Source organism: Acanthaster planci, linkage group LG01 (assembly GCF_054643075.1).
Source record: "Acanthaster planci isolate LZ-2023a linkage group LG01, COTS_SCS, whole genome shotgun sequence".
NCBI classification, from domain to species: Eukaryota; Metazoa; Echinodermata; class Asteroidea; order Valvatida; family Acanthasteridae; genus Acanthaster; species Acanthaster planci.
Genome location: NC_141777.1, coordinates 39,167,716 through 39,186,319, shown reverse-complemented (window position 1 = coordinate 39,186,319; position 18,604 = coordinate 39,167,716). Strand labels below are relative to the sequence as shown.

The 18,604-nt window shown below is 39.1% G+C and overlaps 1 protein-coding gene across 5 annotated transcripts in view; it reads right to left on the bottom strand.

Moving 5' to 3' along the window:
• Nucleotides 1-17,827, bottom strand: part of LOC110980553 (potassium channel, subfamily K, member 16-like) — a 39,502-nt gene extending 21,675 nt beyond the window's left edge. The window contains exons 1-3 of one of the 5 annotated variants that reach the window (XM_022237359.2): nucleotides 17,753-17,827; nucleotides 9,949-10,597; nucleotides 337-5,327 (exon numbers count right to left, since the gene is read on the bottom strand). In XM_022237359.2, the coding sequence (XP_022093051.1) occupies nucleotides 4,162-5,327; nucleotides 9,949-10,252 (1,470 nt within the window). In that variant the 5' untranslated portion in view covers nucleotides 10,253-10,597; nucleotides 17,753-17,827 and the 3' untranslated portion in view covers nucleotides 337-4,161. Of the gene's footprint in view, nucleotides 1-336; nucleotides 5,328-9,948; nucleotides 10,598-10,905; nucleotides 11,386-17,496; nucleotides 17,689-17,713 lie in introns of those variants that run through there. The other 4 variants (XM_022237358.2, XM_022237360.2, XM_087136869.1 and 1 more) reach the window with 4 other exon arrangements.
• Nucleotides 17,828-18,604: the final 777 nt, after the last annotated feature.

The following is an 18,604-nucleotide window of genomic DNA, read 5'->3' as shown; positions in this document are numbered from 1 at the left end:
CAACCTTTACTTTTCAAAGTTGGAGAACACTGGGTACATATGTACATTACATGTATCTGTCCTGAACCTCTTAGCTCAATAGGGTGTGGTGACTTGCCAAAATGCACACATTGTCAATGGATACATACAAGTATGTACCAGTAGGCCTACTATGTACATGTACTTCAAGTTTCAGAAAGCACACACGTATGATGCCATTGCTGTGTGCATAATATCCACACCCCAACCCTTTGTTGTTGGAGAGCAACTTTATCATACTTTTGCCATTTTGTGACTAAAGTTTTGAGTGCCGATGATGCAACGACAGTATTATGGGCTGAGAATAAATTTGGAATCTACATTGTTGAATTGTTTAATTGCACCCAGTTATTAAAAAAGTGACATTTGAAATTCTCTGTCATCCATCAGTATACAAATCTGGTACCAGCACATAAAATATAAACATCTCAACAAGATGGCAAAATGTCAAGATTACGATTAACCTTAATTACAAGCGAGTGAAAAAGAATTGACATAAAAACAGCTATACAACTGAGGACAAGTAGTTCTAGTTGCAACATTTTGTTAGGCAGATCATCTTCATATTGTATAATTGAGGAATACAGGCTGCTCGTTTGAGCACATACATGTACATGTTACCCCGTACATGTACAAAATGCTGGTAATTACTAGCAAATGACCAAAGCAGACCTCTTTCAAGCTTGATTATGTCACAGATATGGCAAGACTTGTGCATTCCACTTTTATAAACACCCTGAGTTTTTGACAGTGAACAACAGATTACATGCAGTTCCCTATTGCACAATTAAAGAAGCCAGTTTTCCAGACTGAAAAGCTTAACTGAGTTACCATTCAAACTAAAAGACAATCCACTTACATTTGTTATTGATGAAAACATACCTGTTGGTCTTACCCTGACCTGAGCTCTGTTCAATCTAATGTTACAGTACACCATTTGATCACTGAAATACCATATTTGCTTCTCCTTGTCCCTGAACACCAACTTGACAAACGTTCAGAGGTACCAGTACATGTAAACTGCACTTGACAGAATCAATTTGTATGACAAGCCATTTCTACACGAAAGAGAGTGGTCGTCAATACTGCCCGGCAGAAAAGATGAGCTGATAGAAACTACACATGTACCGGTATTAGAAGAAATGGCCCTGCTTCCTGTGCACAGTACGCCAATGCTTGTCCGTGCACATCACATACACATCATAGCATACATGTACATGTACCGGTACATGCTGGCTGAGTATACCCTTAGGAGAATCAATCCAAAATGAACCCACAGAGAGTAATTTCAATCAGTAGCTTATGGCTCCTCAATAATGAATGCTTCAACCACTGCACACTTAGGGAAATGGAAATTTAAATGTTTTGGATTTCTGAGAGCTTGTGAGAAAAATACACTTTGTGATTTGAACCTACTGGTACACACTCTGTGTTCTAACTTCCATCATAGTGGAATTTAAGCTTTCTGTTGACTGGGCAACTCTAAACCCATTATACTGTAAATACACTGATTGGTAAAACCTGATTTTTTTGGGAACAAATATAGAATATTTTTTTATAATTACATGTATATAAAATCTAGATTAGATCTATTGTAGGATCCATAAACTCTTAACACAGTCGAAATACATGTAAGGGACTTACTCATGCTTATATTGAACATGTACTATAATATGTGCATACACAGTCATACGTGTACTTTATCACTATATAATGGCATTGTGATATAGGCACATGTACACATGTATGCTTTTCAAATCTAAGGCAAGCTTTACAAAAGTCTATTTTGTGTAAGGCAAGTTTTTTCAAATATTCACAGCACTTTATTTTTTTAATATAAGGATATTGCACTATCCGACATGTACTGTCAATTCAATTATACATGTACATGTATGCTGTGTAATTATTTCACATCAAGAATACTTAAGTGCATGTATGTATGCATGCATATATCATGCATTCCAATTAAATGAATGTTTTTCACATTATTTGCAAAGCGATTTTTTTCTTAATAACTGTCCACATTACATTCTTAATCACATCATGCATGTATGATGAGCTATGCATTAAAATCCTGAGCCACTAATGGCATTTGGGTACATTTTGATTAGGGCGCTCAGGGGCCCTCATTTTCTGAGAGGGCACACTGTGATGTACAAATTGAAAACAAAAAATTTATATTGTACCTTCAATTTGCATAAAAACACAACAAAAAAAACCAAATACTGAAATGTCCACATTTGTATTATGTATCAATTGGCAAATGATACAAGGACAAACAAATTTACAAACATGTCACATGTATACATGTAACAGTAGTGTATTGTTTTATATCAAGGTGTCCCTTTTAAGCTCTATGGTTATCTCTTTCTTCTTTGGCCTCAGAGGGTTGATTGGTAAAAAATTCAAATTCTCAGAAGAAAAAAATTGAAAAAAAAAGGCTATATAAAATGATGCAAAGAGTTCAATATGTGATTGTCTTGTTTTGAATTAATTTATTTACATGAGTTTTAAAGTAAATCACTCTTATTGAACTTTTGTATAAGTTTTGCAGATAAAGTTGCAAATGCACAAGTAGTAATCTGCTGGCAATACGGGACATGAAAATGTATTTTACCTGCTTTGTTCCCACAAAATGAGGGTATCGTCTTCTTTCATTTCTTTGATTCTTAATTTGGTCAGATGTTCTGGACAGTGTGGGTGGAATAAAAACAGGATTTTTGAGTCAAGGGCCAAATTTAAGGTACTCAGTTGGCGATGAGAACCTCAAACAAAAAGAGGAACTTAATTCATAAATGTCAGTGTTGGCTTTAGTGTAAAAATTAACAATAAACTGCCAATGCTTAAAGGTAATACTTAAATCTCACAGAATATCACTGCAGTATTAAAAGCAAATACCTTTGTACCATGGACAAATTTCTACATGCGAAGAGATACATTGTAGCATTCCAAGCCACAATGCAAGTTGAATACAAATTTACTGTGTGTATTTGGGAGACTGTGCAATGCTGAGTGTGATTGTAATCTTTGGTGTACATGTGTGTAAATCGAGGAAAAAATCTTTTTGCACCAACCAGTTGAGGGCAATGCTTTATAGTGAGCAAGGATAATCATTTTGTTCTCCCCATTTTAGAAACTTTGAAGCCTGCAACATGTATGTCATATTTTAATGTAAACCCCTTTGAAATGTGGGCCTTATAACAAAAGACCATACTTGGAACAAAAGACCGAGCTGTTGGGAATTGCCAACATTTTTTCAGTTGTCAATAGCAGAGGAGATCTGTCATTGTTTGGAAAGATTATACCACTGTTTGTGACATTCAATGCAAGCGGATTACGACAAAAGCGTCCAGCAAATATGATTTTTGAAGAATTTTGAAAACAGAAAATCTTGAAATTCCCCAGTTTTACATCATGCAACGTTAAATTACACCCGGCAGCAAGTGGTTAATCTACCGGTACAACAACAAGCTGCATGGTGATAATGTCTGCACCATTTTGACAAGTCCAAAGTGCACAGGGAATTAGCCTCACTTTACAGCTCTATCAATTCATGCAGTGTGTTTTTATTGTAAGTCAACGACCTCTCAATCTCAATTTCATAACAAATGTCATTAAATTTTCAATATGTAGACATTTTACAGTGGTTGGGTATCACGATGCAAGTATTTACAGTGAAAATGCATGCTGCACAAACATGTCCAAGGTACGTTGGTAAATACAGTGTACATGTATGTGTGCATCATGGACACTCAGTTTAGTTTGGGCTTCAATGTACATGTATGCGTACATGTTCGGTATCTTTGAGTCATAGTGTATTACAGTGTTTTCAGTTCAGTGGTCTGGGTTAAATGTATGTACGTGTCCAATGTTCTGAGTAAATGCTTTGGTACAGGTATACACTCTGGGTTCATCTACACATGTACATACACGTACATGTAGAAGGAACTCCCAACATGCCTATATGGTAGTCCCTTGAACAAGGTGCGGCATCAAGCAATTAACTTTTATCCACTGGTAGTTTGTAACAATTGCGCACTCTCCGTCCGTCAGAAATGAGAATCTGACAACTTTAAAGTTACATGTACATTCAGCATAATTCATGCAAAGCTTTGAGTCTTCTTTGAATCAAATGGACTGAACTCAAGGTAAGACATGCTGACTTGCATCGCTGTAATTGGTGTGGCAATTACATTGGCAACAAGGATTTCCAGTTGCCATGGAAATGGTGCTTGATGATACTACTTGTATATTCTCGCCACTTTCATCTTCCTCCCCAGCTACTTCCAATTTGGATTTCCTCGTAGAGCCCTTTCGTTTGCCTGTAGCCTTACGTCGAATTTTACTGGTTCCATCGTTGGGATTGCAACTGCTGTCAAAGGAGACTTTCTTTCCCAGGGGTTTTTTCTTTTTTTGCATGTTGTCATTCTGAGGTAGAGCAGTGTTGAGTACATTTAGCTTTATGTTCACGCTGTCACATTCCTGAATCTCATAACCAGCCTCTAGCCCTGATTGGCTATTAAATGCATTGCCGTTGTTGTTATTGGCTGAATAATGTGGATTCACGCCTGACTGAGTTTCCTGTGATGTTGATGGCAGCATGTTATTTTGTTTATTTGATGCAGCCTCTGAAGGTACATGTACTTCAGTTTGTGGGTCATTGGAAGATTGTCCCTTATGGTAAGACACTGGCCCGACAATCCCATCTTGTAGGGTTAACCGAATTGCATTTTGCAAGGAATAGGAAGCACGCTTATTGGGAGATGTCTCCCCTGGTGAACTATTCTGTTGATTCTTGAGAGTTGACACAAGTTTCTTGGCAGTTTTGCGCTCCCTTGTCCCAATGGCGCTGATCACTATCGCAATGAAAGACAGACCGAAAATGTACCAGACGACAACAGCAAGGTCATAGACAATCTCCAGCACTTCAGGAGCTTGTTGTTTGGGGTCTACCGTGGCAACAAAATCCCCAAATCCAATGGTTGTCAGGGTGATAAAGCAGTAATAATGGGCAATCCTGTAACTCCAATTTTCCAATATGGTGAAGATTCCGGCAGGGGCAAGCACTAGAAGGCCGTAAGTGAAAGACGCCACCACCAACCACACAATGAAACGACGCAGTTTCCGTTTGGTCACAGAGCAGTAATCACAGAGCATGCAATCTAGGCGCTCTGTCAGGCCCCAAAATGACTCCCGATAGAATTGGCCCACGATAGACAGCAACCATCCTGTAAACGGTATGCCAAAGATGGCATAGAGGATACAGAAGTCCCTCCCGCCTTGGGTAGTGGGTGCACGTCGACCGTAGCCTGATGAGGAGCGATTGATTTGATCAAAGGACAAGAGAAAAGGGAAAGACAGAAAACAACATGTCAGTAAGAAGGATGTGCAACGTACATCGTAGGTACAGTACAGCATGCAGATCAAAGTACACACATTAACATTCAACATAAAGAAACACGTCTGAAACCAGATGGATTTATCAGTTAGCATTCTCAGTCTCCGAATAACCATTGCCTGATATCTGGAGACATTCTGTTAGCAGCAGAATCAAGATGCAGATCCCTGTTGGATTCTTTGCATGAATGTAGAGGGCCATTTGTTAACTACTGTAAAGGTGATAATATATCCCACTGGGCCTACAAAGATACACACTCTTGTTTGCATGCATGCCTATATCCACAGAAGGCAAGGTACATGTGCCTGTACCCATCAGGCCTTCAGACACTTCACACTGACATCACCGCACATCACCCAAGCCTCTATGGTGAACAGTAAGAGAGTACTTTTTATTTACAAAAGGAGCTCCGAACTCTGGGAATGCACATGCATGACACTAACTCACAGGATCAATTGCATCCAAGCTATTTAGCTATTAAGCTCTTTAGCAGCTGCAGATCCGAAGGCAGGAAGAGGATGAAAGGCCTTGCCATAAAGGGAATCCCCCCAGTAACCCATTATGCACTAAGGAGACCACTTAGGGGTTGACAGGTTAATTGATTGCCATACATTATACATGTAGAAAGCCTTAGCTTCAAGGTCATAGCCCACTTTTTCTGATATTCAACAATAGTAAAAAGAAATCGTTGCAGTTGTCCAAACAATCATGCTTCCAAGCAGTGTCTCATCTATTGGTACATGTACATGAAGTCACCTATCCACCTGTCCCGATGACAGGCAAAATCAGTTTTGGACAGGCACATTTTTGCTAGTTCAAAATATACAAATCTGCATTGCCTCAACAAGCATATAAGATGTCGGTTTCAATACATTCTGGGGGAGTGGGCACCAATAAATTGATCACATAAACAGTCTCTATTTCCGGTCTTCCGACAAGAACCATTACTACTATGACCTACAATACATCTGCTCCAAGTGTTTTTAAATGTGACAATTCTTTGGTACGAACTCACTACATCAGCGTGCAAGTTTATGCGCGTTTGAGGCAAGTATGGGCAACGAATCTATTCTGGAATGCACCTGCAACAACCTGGTTGGAAAACTTTGTGCAATCCTTCTTTCTTTTGCCGGCAAGGGTGCACTTCAACTCAGGGTGGATAAAGTCAAAACTTAAAAGCTTCCAGACAACATCAAGACCAATGTACTTGTACCAACTTGGAAGTTCATACGCCAAGTCTTTCTCAAGAAAACCAGTTCAAATTGCTAAATAACCAAAATGACTTTGACCTTTGACATATACATGTACTGTATGGGAAGACCAACCAACAGACCCATACAAAGTTGATATGTTAAATACCAGCAGTATTTCTCAAGTTACAGTGTGAAAACTGTTTACAGACACACAGATGGGCACACATCCATGTACCCGTACATGTATGTTGTACTTGTTCTGTACTTGTGGGACAAACATACAATATTTCACCTACCGGTATTTTGGGGGACTGAAAATGTTATGGGAACAGAGAAAATTCCCCACAACTCGGTTCTAACTGGCCTAACAAAAGAAACTGTAACGGTTCCCTGAACCTGATGAAGGCCTACCCACAAATAATTGATGGACAGCACATGTGTAAATGATCCATGGCATGTACTGGTATGTACATGCATGAGCTGTAGGACCCAAACATTCTTTCATAGTCTCTACAACTTGATCCTGACTTTGTGAGCCAACTGTCCCCTGCATGCTGTGAAGGAAGGGTATTTCCTTTGTTCTTGTGTACAAAACTCCCACACAACACAGACAAAATTTCAAATCATTGCCATTTCAACCAAATTCAGTTTCCTGGGTTGAAATTTCAACCGTATGTCCCTTATATAAAACACTTCAATTTGCGACAATGAATGACACTTGAAAATTCCTCCTTTTTGAGTAAATTTGAAATATCTATTTCGTGAAATTCTTGTGGAGTACCACTTTAGTAGCCCACAAGGATCAAAACTGGCCTTGTGGGGTACTTTCCATTGTTCCGGTACCCCACAAGGCACTATGTACAAGCGCACAGTGGGACAGCACAAATGCAGTGCAGCTCTTGGGCTTGGCTGGCACTGAGTGCACAAGGAGCAAATTACCCATACAGACGCGGCCCCTATACAAACGCGGCCCCTACCAGGTACGCACACACAGCCTGGTACATGTATGCACCATATCCCATAACACTTTCTTTGGTCTCAACCTTGGCAACAGAGAATAATGCACACTTTGAAAAAGGAACAACTTGGAAAACAGAAAAACCCACAAAATATACCGGTATGTCATACAGAACCACTGTAAAATCAGCACCTTGTTATGAATTGATCTGCATGCAGCTGTTATTAGTAGTCACCCTGTACGTTCACTGGGCCATGACATCACTTTTCTGCATGCAATACAGATACCCACCTGTATCTGGAGGTCAATGTAATTATTCATCTTCAGAGGTATTCATGTGTATCGCTTCCACACAAATTTTATACTTCTACACTTGACAAATGATTTGCATACACACAGTACCGGCACATGTACATGTACGCCACTCAAGTTAATTAATACATTTCAAATTTACACAGAGCCAATGACTTCATTAGTCTAATGCATGTTGGTTGACTGCACTCAGTCTGAAAATTGAAACTATTGGAAACTTTTGTCTTCAAAGTGATTATGTATTTTACTGATGTGTACACTGACTATGTTACATGTACGAGTACATTGTACAACCATGGAACAATTTACAGAGGCATAAATGTACATGTACAACACTGATGATAGCTGTCATGTAAAGGAGTAAATTGAGATTCCTAAAGGAGACTTTGACAAGCGTACACTGCGTTTTTCTGAAGTTGAAATTGTACAGAAATCTGCCTTGGGATACTAGAGTACATTGTATACATGTACATGTATGTGTACCCGGTATGTATGTGTACTACATGTACATACTGTAGGTACAGGTACATGTCCGCCATACAAGTTACAGTGGTTTCTACCTTACAACACATTTCCTTTTAATGTCATCTGGATGATGTGCAGGCCATTGGAGATGTACAACCATTGCCATAGTTTTGCAAAAAAGATCCAGTCCAATCCCCGAACTAAGGCATTGTTTCTCCCTTCTAGGCTTGAAAGCGATGGTAGGGATTTGGAAACAGTAAAAATATCACTACCATTAGGACTACAACAGACCGGTTCAAAAACAGCCCAATCCCTTACTAATATTGACCTTTTCAAATCACAGTGTGGCTGGTACATCATTCTTTGTGATTTGTCCTTGAATATCTTTGTATTTTTTGTGTTCATTGTAAACATCATGCAGAGTCCACCAATAAATAAATAAATGTATTTTTACCCATTTTTAAATGTTTTCTTTTGTAATTGTACAATTAAATGAAACAATATTGTAATTAATGTAATGAAATATTTGAGGTAATTATAGTAATGTTGTGATTATAAAATTACATTGATGTATGTTTTTATTTAATTTTTATTTTGTAAATTCAAATGTAATTCGGACTCTGAGAGGCGAAGTTTGAATTTTTTAAATAAACAATACAATATTAAACATGTACTGGTACTACACTTGGATTTCTTTGCTAACCATAGATTGATCCTGCCGGAGAACAGCAATACAACTGTGAGCATGCAGTATGTCATTACATGTGTGTAAATTGTATAAAACTGCGCGAACTTACCGGTACACTTGTATGATCTGTGTACGCTAAGCAGCAACATGCATCGGCGTGCGTATTTTGACTTAAAAGGTTTACATGACAACATCACAACCAATAGGGCTTACAGTACAATCCACAGAATACGGACATCTACGCACATGTGTCGGTACCACACACACGTGTCGGTACCTGTAATCAAGGCACACTTAATGCATATTTTTAAAAACTGCCGATACCATGAAATGAGACCTCACCCTTTTTTCATATATTGATCATTTGGTATACCAGTAGATGTCAATCAATGCCCACTCCATCTGATGAACATCTGTAAACATGTAGATAGACTTACATGTATACATGTAAAATGAACATTTCAAGTTATTCTTCAAAGTTTTATCCCTCATTTAATGCAAGATATTGCTGTTTCTAATCTTGTATTCTGTCCATCCACATTTTTTCCACTTGTTGTGCTACCTTTTCCTTAGTTATACATGTATAGGCTTTTGTAAAAGAAAATTTTTTGAATCACTACTGTCTAAAAGTACTTCATAGTATTTTTAGTTGATGTAAATGTGTTTTGATACTCCCATCCACTGTTTTAACGGTATCAGTTTCGAAATTTGGCCCATGGGGCTATGGGCCACAATTTGAGACAAATAAAAAATCCAATGAAACAAAATGAAATTTACCTACAGTCCTGATTTAGAGCACACAGAAACAACTTAGAAAGATCACAAAACAAGACACACATCAAACAGTGAATTTATTTGACAACCTAGAACTTTACAATGACACTTGTCAAACAAAAAGAATTTTGTGAAGACTCACCTATGGTGGTGACCACGGTGCCAGAGAAGAAGAAGGAGCTACTAAAGTCCCAGTTGGACTTACTGGACACATTCGAGAGTGGATTGACGCCACTCTCCACGGCATTCATGATCCGTTCCACCAATTGCTCTAAGCTTTCCTCTGAAATGCACGAGAAATTAGACAGGATGGCCTCCTTGTAGGCCCTCAGGTCAATCTTCGTCTCCTCCTCTTGAGTAGATTCTAAGGCTGAGAAGACTAACGCTCCAATCACCAGGTACAAGATGAAGGCAGCGACCAGGATGAAAAGACTTTTCCAGTTCATCTTGGGAATGACACGAGTGTCTTTTATCAAAGTCACTGAGTATTCAAAAATACTCTCTGAAAATTAGTCAGTGTGCTTTGTCATTCACAACTCAAACCAGCAATAGCTTGCATGCATGTACCCTGTGTATCGTTTATATGGAACCCCTTACATGAACAAGTATTATGGCTGTGCAAATCTGGCCAATCCTTAAGTAGGTAAATGAAGGCTTAAAACCTGCACCCAGTGTTCATACTTTTAGCATCAGATAACATCAGGAACAGTCTGGTCACCTGGTGGGTGTATTCACAAGCTCTCACTGATGTCATGCATACTGACTGTAGCTAGCCTTCTCTTCTCTTCAACCTGGGTTAGGAGATAAGAGTGGGTTGAATCAATATTTCAAGTTTTTCTTAAAGAGATCAAATCTAATTAATACAATGTACACATACTAATGCACCGCTAATCTTTCATTCATAGATCCAAAGTTCTTCGCCATAAGTTATTGTAATCTGGTTTGGAACACAGAGTCAACAGCACTCCTGCATAGTACAGGTTTAACCAAGGAAGAAGGAAATGGTTCTACAAAGTGGCACCCATAAACGGATTTGTTTGCTATGCATGGATACAGTTGCTGAATTAATCCACTCTGAAGTTGATACAGCACAACATACCGACGGTATTCCAGACAAAATCACAAACTTTGACAACTTGCACATCTTAACTCAGTTGAGTACGCAGCAAAAGGTCACTGGAGAATGTACAGCCTGTGTAGTCCTGCTCAGGAAACTGTGAGCTGCATGTATACAGACACACATGTGGTCGCCTGTGCCAACGATCTGTTCCTGATACATGTAACTAGTGTCAGCCCTTGGCAGGTTCACTCACTGCTAAGTGGATGGAATTACTGTGTTGACAGAGCAGTGACTGGACAGTTCAATGCAAAATACCCCTCCTGTCTCTCTGTGTCTTTGACACTGCTGTTTTGAGGCATGCTCAGAACTCCCGTAAGTGTGACTAGAAAAAACAGTCACGTGTTTTCAGTTAGAAATCCTTTTTTCTCTTGCTCCGTTTTAACCAATTTGTCGCTGCCTGCAGCTGTGCCCACAATCCTTTCTGTAACAAAAGCCTCGTTAGATATGACATTTCTTAGTCACCTACATGTACATGTAGATGAATGGATAATAAAGTGGACATCTGCTGTCGGGGGGGGGGGGGGGAGGGGAGTGCAGTACATCAAATGCCTCCAGGTATTCATCCTTACATCTACACACAGTAATAGTACAGATTGACATGTACAGGAACATTTCAGTTATATTGTGATGTCAAAAACAAGTGAGAATCGACAGAGTAGGAGAACAGTGCTTGTGCCACTGATTGCAAGGATTTCTTTCACATTTTACATGTATACCAAAAGCCTTTCCCAAATTAATTTACCCCTATTTCATTCAACTCTCACAAGTTTGGGACGTAGTACAACGTACGGTATCTTGACAGCAAGTAATCAAAACTGACACTTGGGAAATCATATGAAATTGGAAACTTCTTACTAGAAATTGCTCGTCAGTACATGTACATGTACCACAGTGTGTATGTACAAGATAATGAAAACTTGGTACCACATGCAGAACCCATCAAGAAAAGACACTCTAATGACAGGGTCACTCCAAAGAAATTTAATGGCTGTGCTACCAGCATCTTTACTGTTATTGATCTACTGTCAGTCTTGAATAACTGGCAGTCTTCAAATACAATTATTAGGTTAATGATGAAATGATGTTTCTCCTGGTAAGATAATGACTCCGTTGAGTCTCGTCAACCCTCACCATCATATTCTCCACTATAACACTGATGATAACGTGTACTTTAAAATGCACAGGACCAAGGCAGAAGATTGCTCGTTAAGAAGTAAACTTGTACAGAAAACCTTACAAGGGTCAAGAACACTCACAACTACAGTACCGCTACACACTCATTGTGTACATGTACACGAGTGAGTGTGTACCGCTACATGTACATGTATGTATGTGTAATTGACTTCAGGCAGCACTTGTTTGCTTGTTGAAAACTGACTCAGTCTCAATAGCTTCCTGTCGGTGGATCTACAGGAAACACAGATAATCACAGATGTCACTTCCCAACAATATTTCAGAGGTTTTTCTTCTTTTGTTTTCAATGCAAGTTTCAACTACATGTACCGAAAATACATTGTAATTGACTAACTCACTACTCCAGATTTCTCCTCCCCTGTATAATGACAAAGGAAAATGTTACAGCAACAGGGACAAGTACTTTAGTATCCCCAATTGGTTTTGGGTAAAGACTGTGGGGATGTTTCATTCAGAAAGAAATGTTTGGCCAATGTTTGTTTTGGGGGAGGGGGTCTAATTTGGTTTCATCCAGTTCTGTGGTTGGATATTAACTGACCAGTGAGATAGTTAAATCTTCACATTCTCACAGCACTACTGAGATTTGAATCTGTCGACTGGAAAAACCACAGACCTTTCATCTTATGACCATCTAATAAATGTATTTGGATGAAGAAAAATATGAACTTTATAACGTAAATGCGTGCACTTTCAAAATCATTATGTCCATACATGTACATCTACTTGAACAATCTTGAGTCTGGGATTTTTGGAATTGACTAAAAAGCATTTCTGCCCATAATAAATGTATACATAGAATGATCATCTTCAGGAAATTGTTTTCGGTTTCACTGCAAATACAAACAGTAAGGCCTCCTGGCTGACAAAACATCTTGAACAGTTCCAAATGAGTGCACAAAGCATATACTCTACAGTTCCGCATGAATGAATCCAGACAGAAGCAGGGGATTGACAAATGGCAGTTATGTGTACACACAGGTTTGGCTTTACACCATAATGACCCATGAGAATAATACCGGGTACATGTACAACCAACTGGCCTAATGAAGTAGAACTAAACTCATGTCCTTAGCTTCAGCATCTGATGGACGTGACGCTGGAGCAAGGTACATGTACATGTACCAGATCTCAGGCTCACATGTGCATTATCTTTGACCAGACCATTGGGATGTGTCATGGGTGAAACTATGGAAACCATGCAAACTCACAGCAAACTCAATTTGCTGTTTGTCAAGGTTAGAGGCTGTCATAGGTAGCATGCCATCTGTCTTGTTCTTCCTGAAGAAAATGGCCATGGTCCTATCACAATTTCTCTCTCTGGGAATGATGAACTCTGTGGTACTGGTTGGATAGCGGACATTGTTAGTTTAGCATGGCAGGATGACAGCGCATTGTTTGTATTAGGAAGGATCCCCAACAGGTTTGAAATTTAGAACTTGGAGAACAACAAATAATATTACCACATTTACATGTACATGTATGCAGTGCAAACTTAATTGCAGATTGGTCAAAGAGCTTCACAAAAAAAACACCGTCATTAAACACAAATAAAAACACATTAAAACCAACTGGATAATTAAAAATAGGCAAAGTATTATCTGTAGTCAATATCATAACATAACTTTATTATTAGATTATTAGATGTATTTCAGAGGCACGTTTCTCCTGGAAACAAGTCCTGTTCTTGAAACATAACATTTACAGACATTACGTGTATGATGCTGACACAATGTACATGAAACTCTTATTCTGACCCTACCCCTCCAAAAACTGGAAAAAAGAATCTCTCATGTTTAACAGGGCAGACTTTATACAAATGCAACATGAGGGTTGTAATTTAGTTTATGAACAACTCAATAAAAATTGTAACCTACATTTTTGGTTCCTGGACAGTTGAAAGCAAAATTGATCCATCAGAAGTCTCTGTTAATGATTCAAATCCTGTCGACCAGCAAGGCAATTCTTGGGGTAAACAACCCACATCCATTAACACAGAAAACCAAACCAAGTCCAAATATTAATTTCAATGAAAAAAAGAGAGGAAAATGAACAATGGTTATCGTTATCTTTCAAACTTTGCAATTTGCCCTGAATTAGATGAGTGTCTAATTCATCTGATTGATGAGGCACTCAAGTAAATTTTCTGCAGTGCCGCCTCAATCATCTCGCCTGGCAATGAAAATAAAAGACACAAGTTGGAATTGCCATCAGCCAAAAAATAAATACACACCATTATTAATGGAGTTCTAACTGCCAAGACAGGAAGTTGTCTTTCATGTGAGGTGCCCAGCACCCTTTGTCACATCATTTCCAAACATGCTCCAAACAAGTGCTAACACAAAAGCATTGTGTGACAGTCCCACATGGATGTAGGCCAAGAGCAATTACGATTGATGAGGACATCTTGGGCAAAGATCAATAGAAAACTAACATGGGGGCAGGAGACAAGTTCTCTGTGGACGTGGGTAATAAAACCTGATACATGTAGCTTCCAAACACTGTGTGCAAGCAGCACAAACATGAAATAGTCAATGATAAATGAACCACTAGTAGTAACAACAATTTATACATTTAAAGGTAGCGTACAAGATTTGCATGTACTGCAATTTTTCTCAAAATTGGCTGATGAGGAGTTGTTACTTTGTGTATCATATTCCATGGACTAATTTCATTTTTGAGTTCATTGCCTTGAGAAAAAGCAAGAAAAGCGCTATTTATTTTTAACACTCCAAGTGCAGCTCATGTGACTTAAATGTTGCAAAAGTCCAAGGGTACAGGGTATTCCCTATTGGGGTGCCTGGATATTGCACGGGAGAGATTGCTATCTGCAGTATAGATCATTATGGCCCTCCAAAAGTGCTTTAATTCCCACAGCTTCAGCAAATTTACATTCAAGTTTTTGTCTCTTCCTTCAACAATTTTAATGCAACACTGAGAATTTGTCAAATTAACAACACTTCATCGATCACGCAGTCAAGTAATTGCAGTCATCACATTAACAGCGCGACCAGAGATACCCATCATGATCAAGTGCTCAGTCCAGGGTTCATCACCTGTACATCGGTTAAAACCCCTTCCAAACACTAATGCACATCATAAACATGAAGAGGGTAACTTCCTATACACTTGCATTTTAGGCAAGAAAGTTATTGAGATTAGAAAATGGGAGCTTAAATGTCCTAAAATTGCAGATTTGGTTTTTACAAAACAGGCTGTTGTCATGGAGCCCGGAAAGGAGCACATATAGTAGACTTGACTCAAGTCGGGATCCTCTGTGATGCTTCCCTTTTTATGCTTTCTATTTTATCACTTGATAATGTGTTTAGATGTACAGAAGGAACATTAGAACCGAGGTCGCTTCTATTTTTATCTGTTAATATACTCCTGTAATATACTGTGTAGACTCCTCCCAACATCTAAACGCATCACACACATCAATTGTTGCACCTGTCAAAGGTTGGCGGTATTTAAACACAGTTGCATTTCCCCGCAGTCGTCTATCCGGATGATTGTTGGAAAAAGTGTAAATTTTCTCTTTGCTCAAAAATGACCATCATTCCGGGTGGGAAGATTTCACAGATTGTATGACACTGAATTCAAATATTCAATTCAATAAAATATTTAAGATACTGTAATTTGACAGTCCCCGTTTTGAAAGTTTTCAATGGTGTGCCTTTAAGCCTTTGGGAATTGATTCTCAGACTTTACTTCCCTTGAAGAAAAAAACCCAAGCATGGATGACCCAAAAAGGGAAAATTTTCATCTTTTTAAGTACCAAGAAGCCTTGAAACATTGAGTGCTTTTAGGAAAGGAAGCTCACTTTATGGAGACATGAATCCAACAAGATCAGGAAAGTTAAGCTTGAAGAGAACCCTTTTATAGGTATGTATAGCACATCACACCAAAGTCTCGATGCGCTTCACAATAAACAACAATTAAAACCAATTAATGGAACAGGTAAGTTTTAACCACTTCCTGCCGGGGCAGTTATCAATGTTGATGTGTTCAAAATTCTTTACAAATTCATATCTTCAATTACATGTACTGGGACACTTACAAACACATGAAGGACTGTCTGGTGTATACCAGGCAAGATATGTCCAATCCCTATACACACTCTACACTATTGTTACCTAACACATCCCCCAAGAAGTCTGTAAAGAATTCCTGAGATTCCCGATCAAAACAATGACCAACACAACGGGGGAGGTTGTCCAAGTCCTGGATCTTGCTTCAAATGGTCTGGTGTCCACTCTAGCCCTGACACATAAAATCTATTGACGCCTGAGTATTTCAGCCAGGCCCTGCAACCCTTGTAAAAAAGAGCCCAGATTGTGGCTTTGGAGAATTTTTAGGGATAATAAAGGTCTCCAGACTGCATTTCTCGTAGGTCTGACAAATATCTAAATTTCATCTTGTGAATACCATTTCTCAATGGCAGAGTAAGCATGGACATGATGCAATCTAACATGTATGATGGATTTTTCTGTCTCAGAATGTCTCAGTCCCACAAAAAACATTAACTGCGCATATGGAAAAATAACCAAAGACCAATTCCTGGTCAAATTTCCACTGCCTTGGATTCTGGAGGGACATTACACAGTAAAAGATGAGGGCAGCAATTAAACTGTCACAATATACTCACACTGAAAAGACAGATGTCTTGTCGTCAGTAACAACCACACTGGAAACAAATTTCACAGTGGGGGGGGCAGTTGTATGGCCATCTGGTGTCTGCCATTAACAGATGATCCACTGAGCCCCATTCATTATAGGTCCTGCTAAAACTGGGGAGGCCAAGTCCTCCCCCCCCCCTCGAAAAAGTGGGGAACACTAGCCCCTGCCCTTCCATGCTTCCGCTGCTAGTGAGGACATACCCCTGGCCCTCCCCTACCCAATTTGAAATGGTCTGACAATGCCCATGCAATACTAATGACTTAATTACCTGGGAGAACTAACAAACAGCTCTAGGAAATTCACGTTAACTTATTTCCTGGTATGAAGCTCATGAAGTCCTTAGTAATTAGTCCCCTCTCTGTGCTGATTAAAAAATCTTCTTCTGCAGGTACATTACAAGTTGAAGACAAAAATCAGGAGGCCTATCAATAACAGACTCCCATCACCATACATGATACAGCCTTCAAGTAGGGGAGCAGTACTACTTCAAGTGATCAGATGTCTACCCAGTTAAGTTCAGACATGAAAAGTGCCCCCTCGTTTGTTTGTTTTTTAAAGGAGGTTGTTTTGAATTTGACCTCAGATGACTTAAACTTCTTTCAATTTCTTTCGAGATTCTCTTTCCAAGTGGAGGTCAAAAAAAAAAAAAAATGAAGTGCCGGCCTCCTTATCCTTAGGCCATTTACATCAACGACTCACGTTAAAACAACGTACTTCCACGACAGGCAACGTAAGCAGATGCAGTGCATTACGCTTCATTGAGTTCGATCCGAGTTGGCATAGTTCTAGGCCTACCAAAATACCAGTACCATGGCCATGGAGGTATCAAATGCACAAACCAACAAGCCAGGTAAGCCTACCACGAAAATGTTTTAATTCTACATTTCCTTTGAAATGGTGCTTAACGCTTACTTACACGTATTTTATATTACTGAACAACTAGAAGATCACTGACCTCCAGTCTTGGCTGAGAATACACCTGCCGTACCACTGCCGAACCGTACTCGTCCGCTGAGTCTGTTACTAAGCATGCAACGTTTACAAGAGAAACATAGCGCCCTCTTGTGGAATGAAATTGAGAATTACTGTCTGTCGGCGTTGGACGAGGGTCACTCATAAAAAATGAACACTTCACTAAACAAACGTTTTGTATAGCTGTTGCAGAATTTTTCTACAAAACTGCAACATCTTTTGTTGCCCTAAATAACAGTGGTAAATACACCACTTCATAAAAATAAAAAATGCGTAATACTTAAGGTATCTCAGGAATTCAAAGACAAATCAGTTAAAAGCTCATTTCCTGATCTTTCATTTTCCTTGTAGTTTTAGTGGCATAACCAATGACTTTGAAGATGTTTCTCTCCAGAGATGGATAATTATCCCCTGAAAACAATCCTGAAGCCCATCACTGTTTTGAACATTTATGCTGTCTTCCTCTGAAAAGTAGAGCAATGTGGAAAACCTTGTTTTGTCCGATACAATCAGACATGCAATGCAGCAGTCCTGCTGGTAGCTTGCATCATTCCTTTTGTAAACTAACCAGTCTGTGTTCTTCGAGATGCTCTTTAAACAGAGAATATGGCAGAATGTAAATCGTCATTCGGTCCACACGGGCAAATTTTGGCAAGGACAATTTTCGACAGTATTGCCTGCTAGAATTTTGAAAGAGATCCGGAAGATCTTTCAGAAGTCTTCTTCCACTGCAGTCTTACCACGTGACAGGCGCAATTAACACAAATATTTTTCCAGTATTCAAAAAGGGCAGTGATATAGATCATTTTCGTCAAGCTATCGTCCTGCCTCTCTT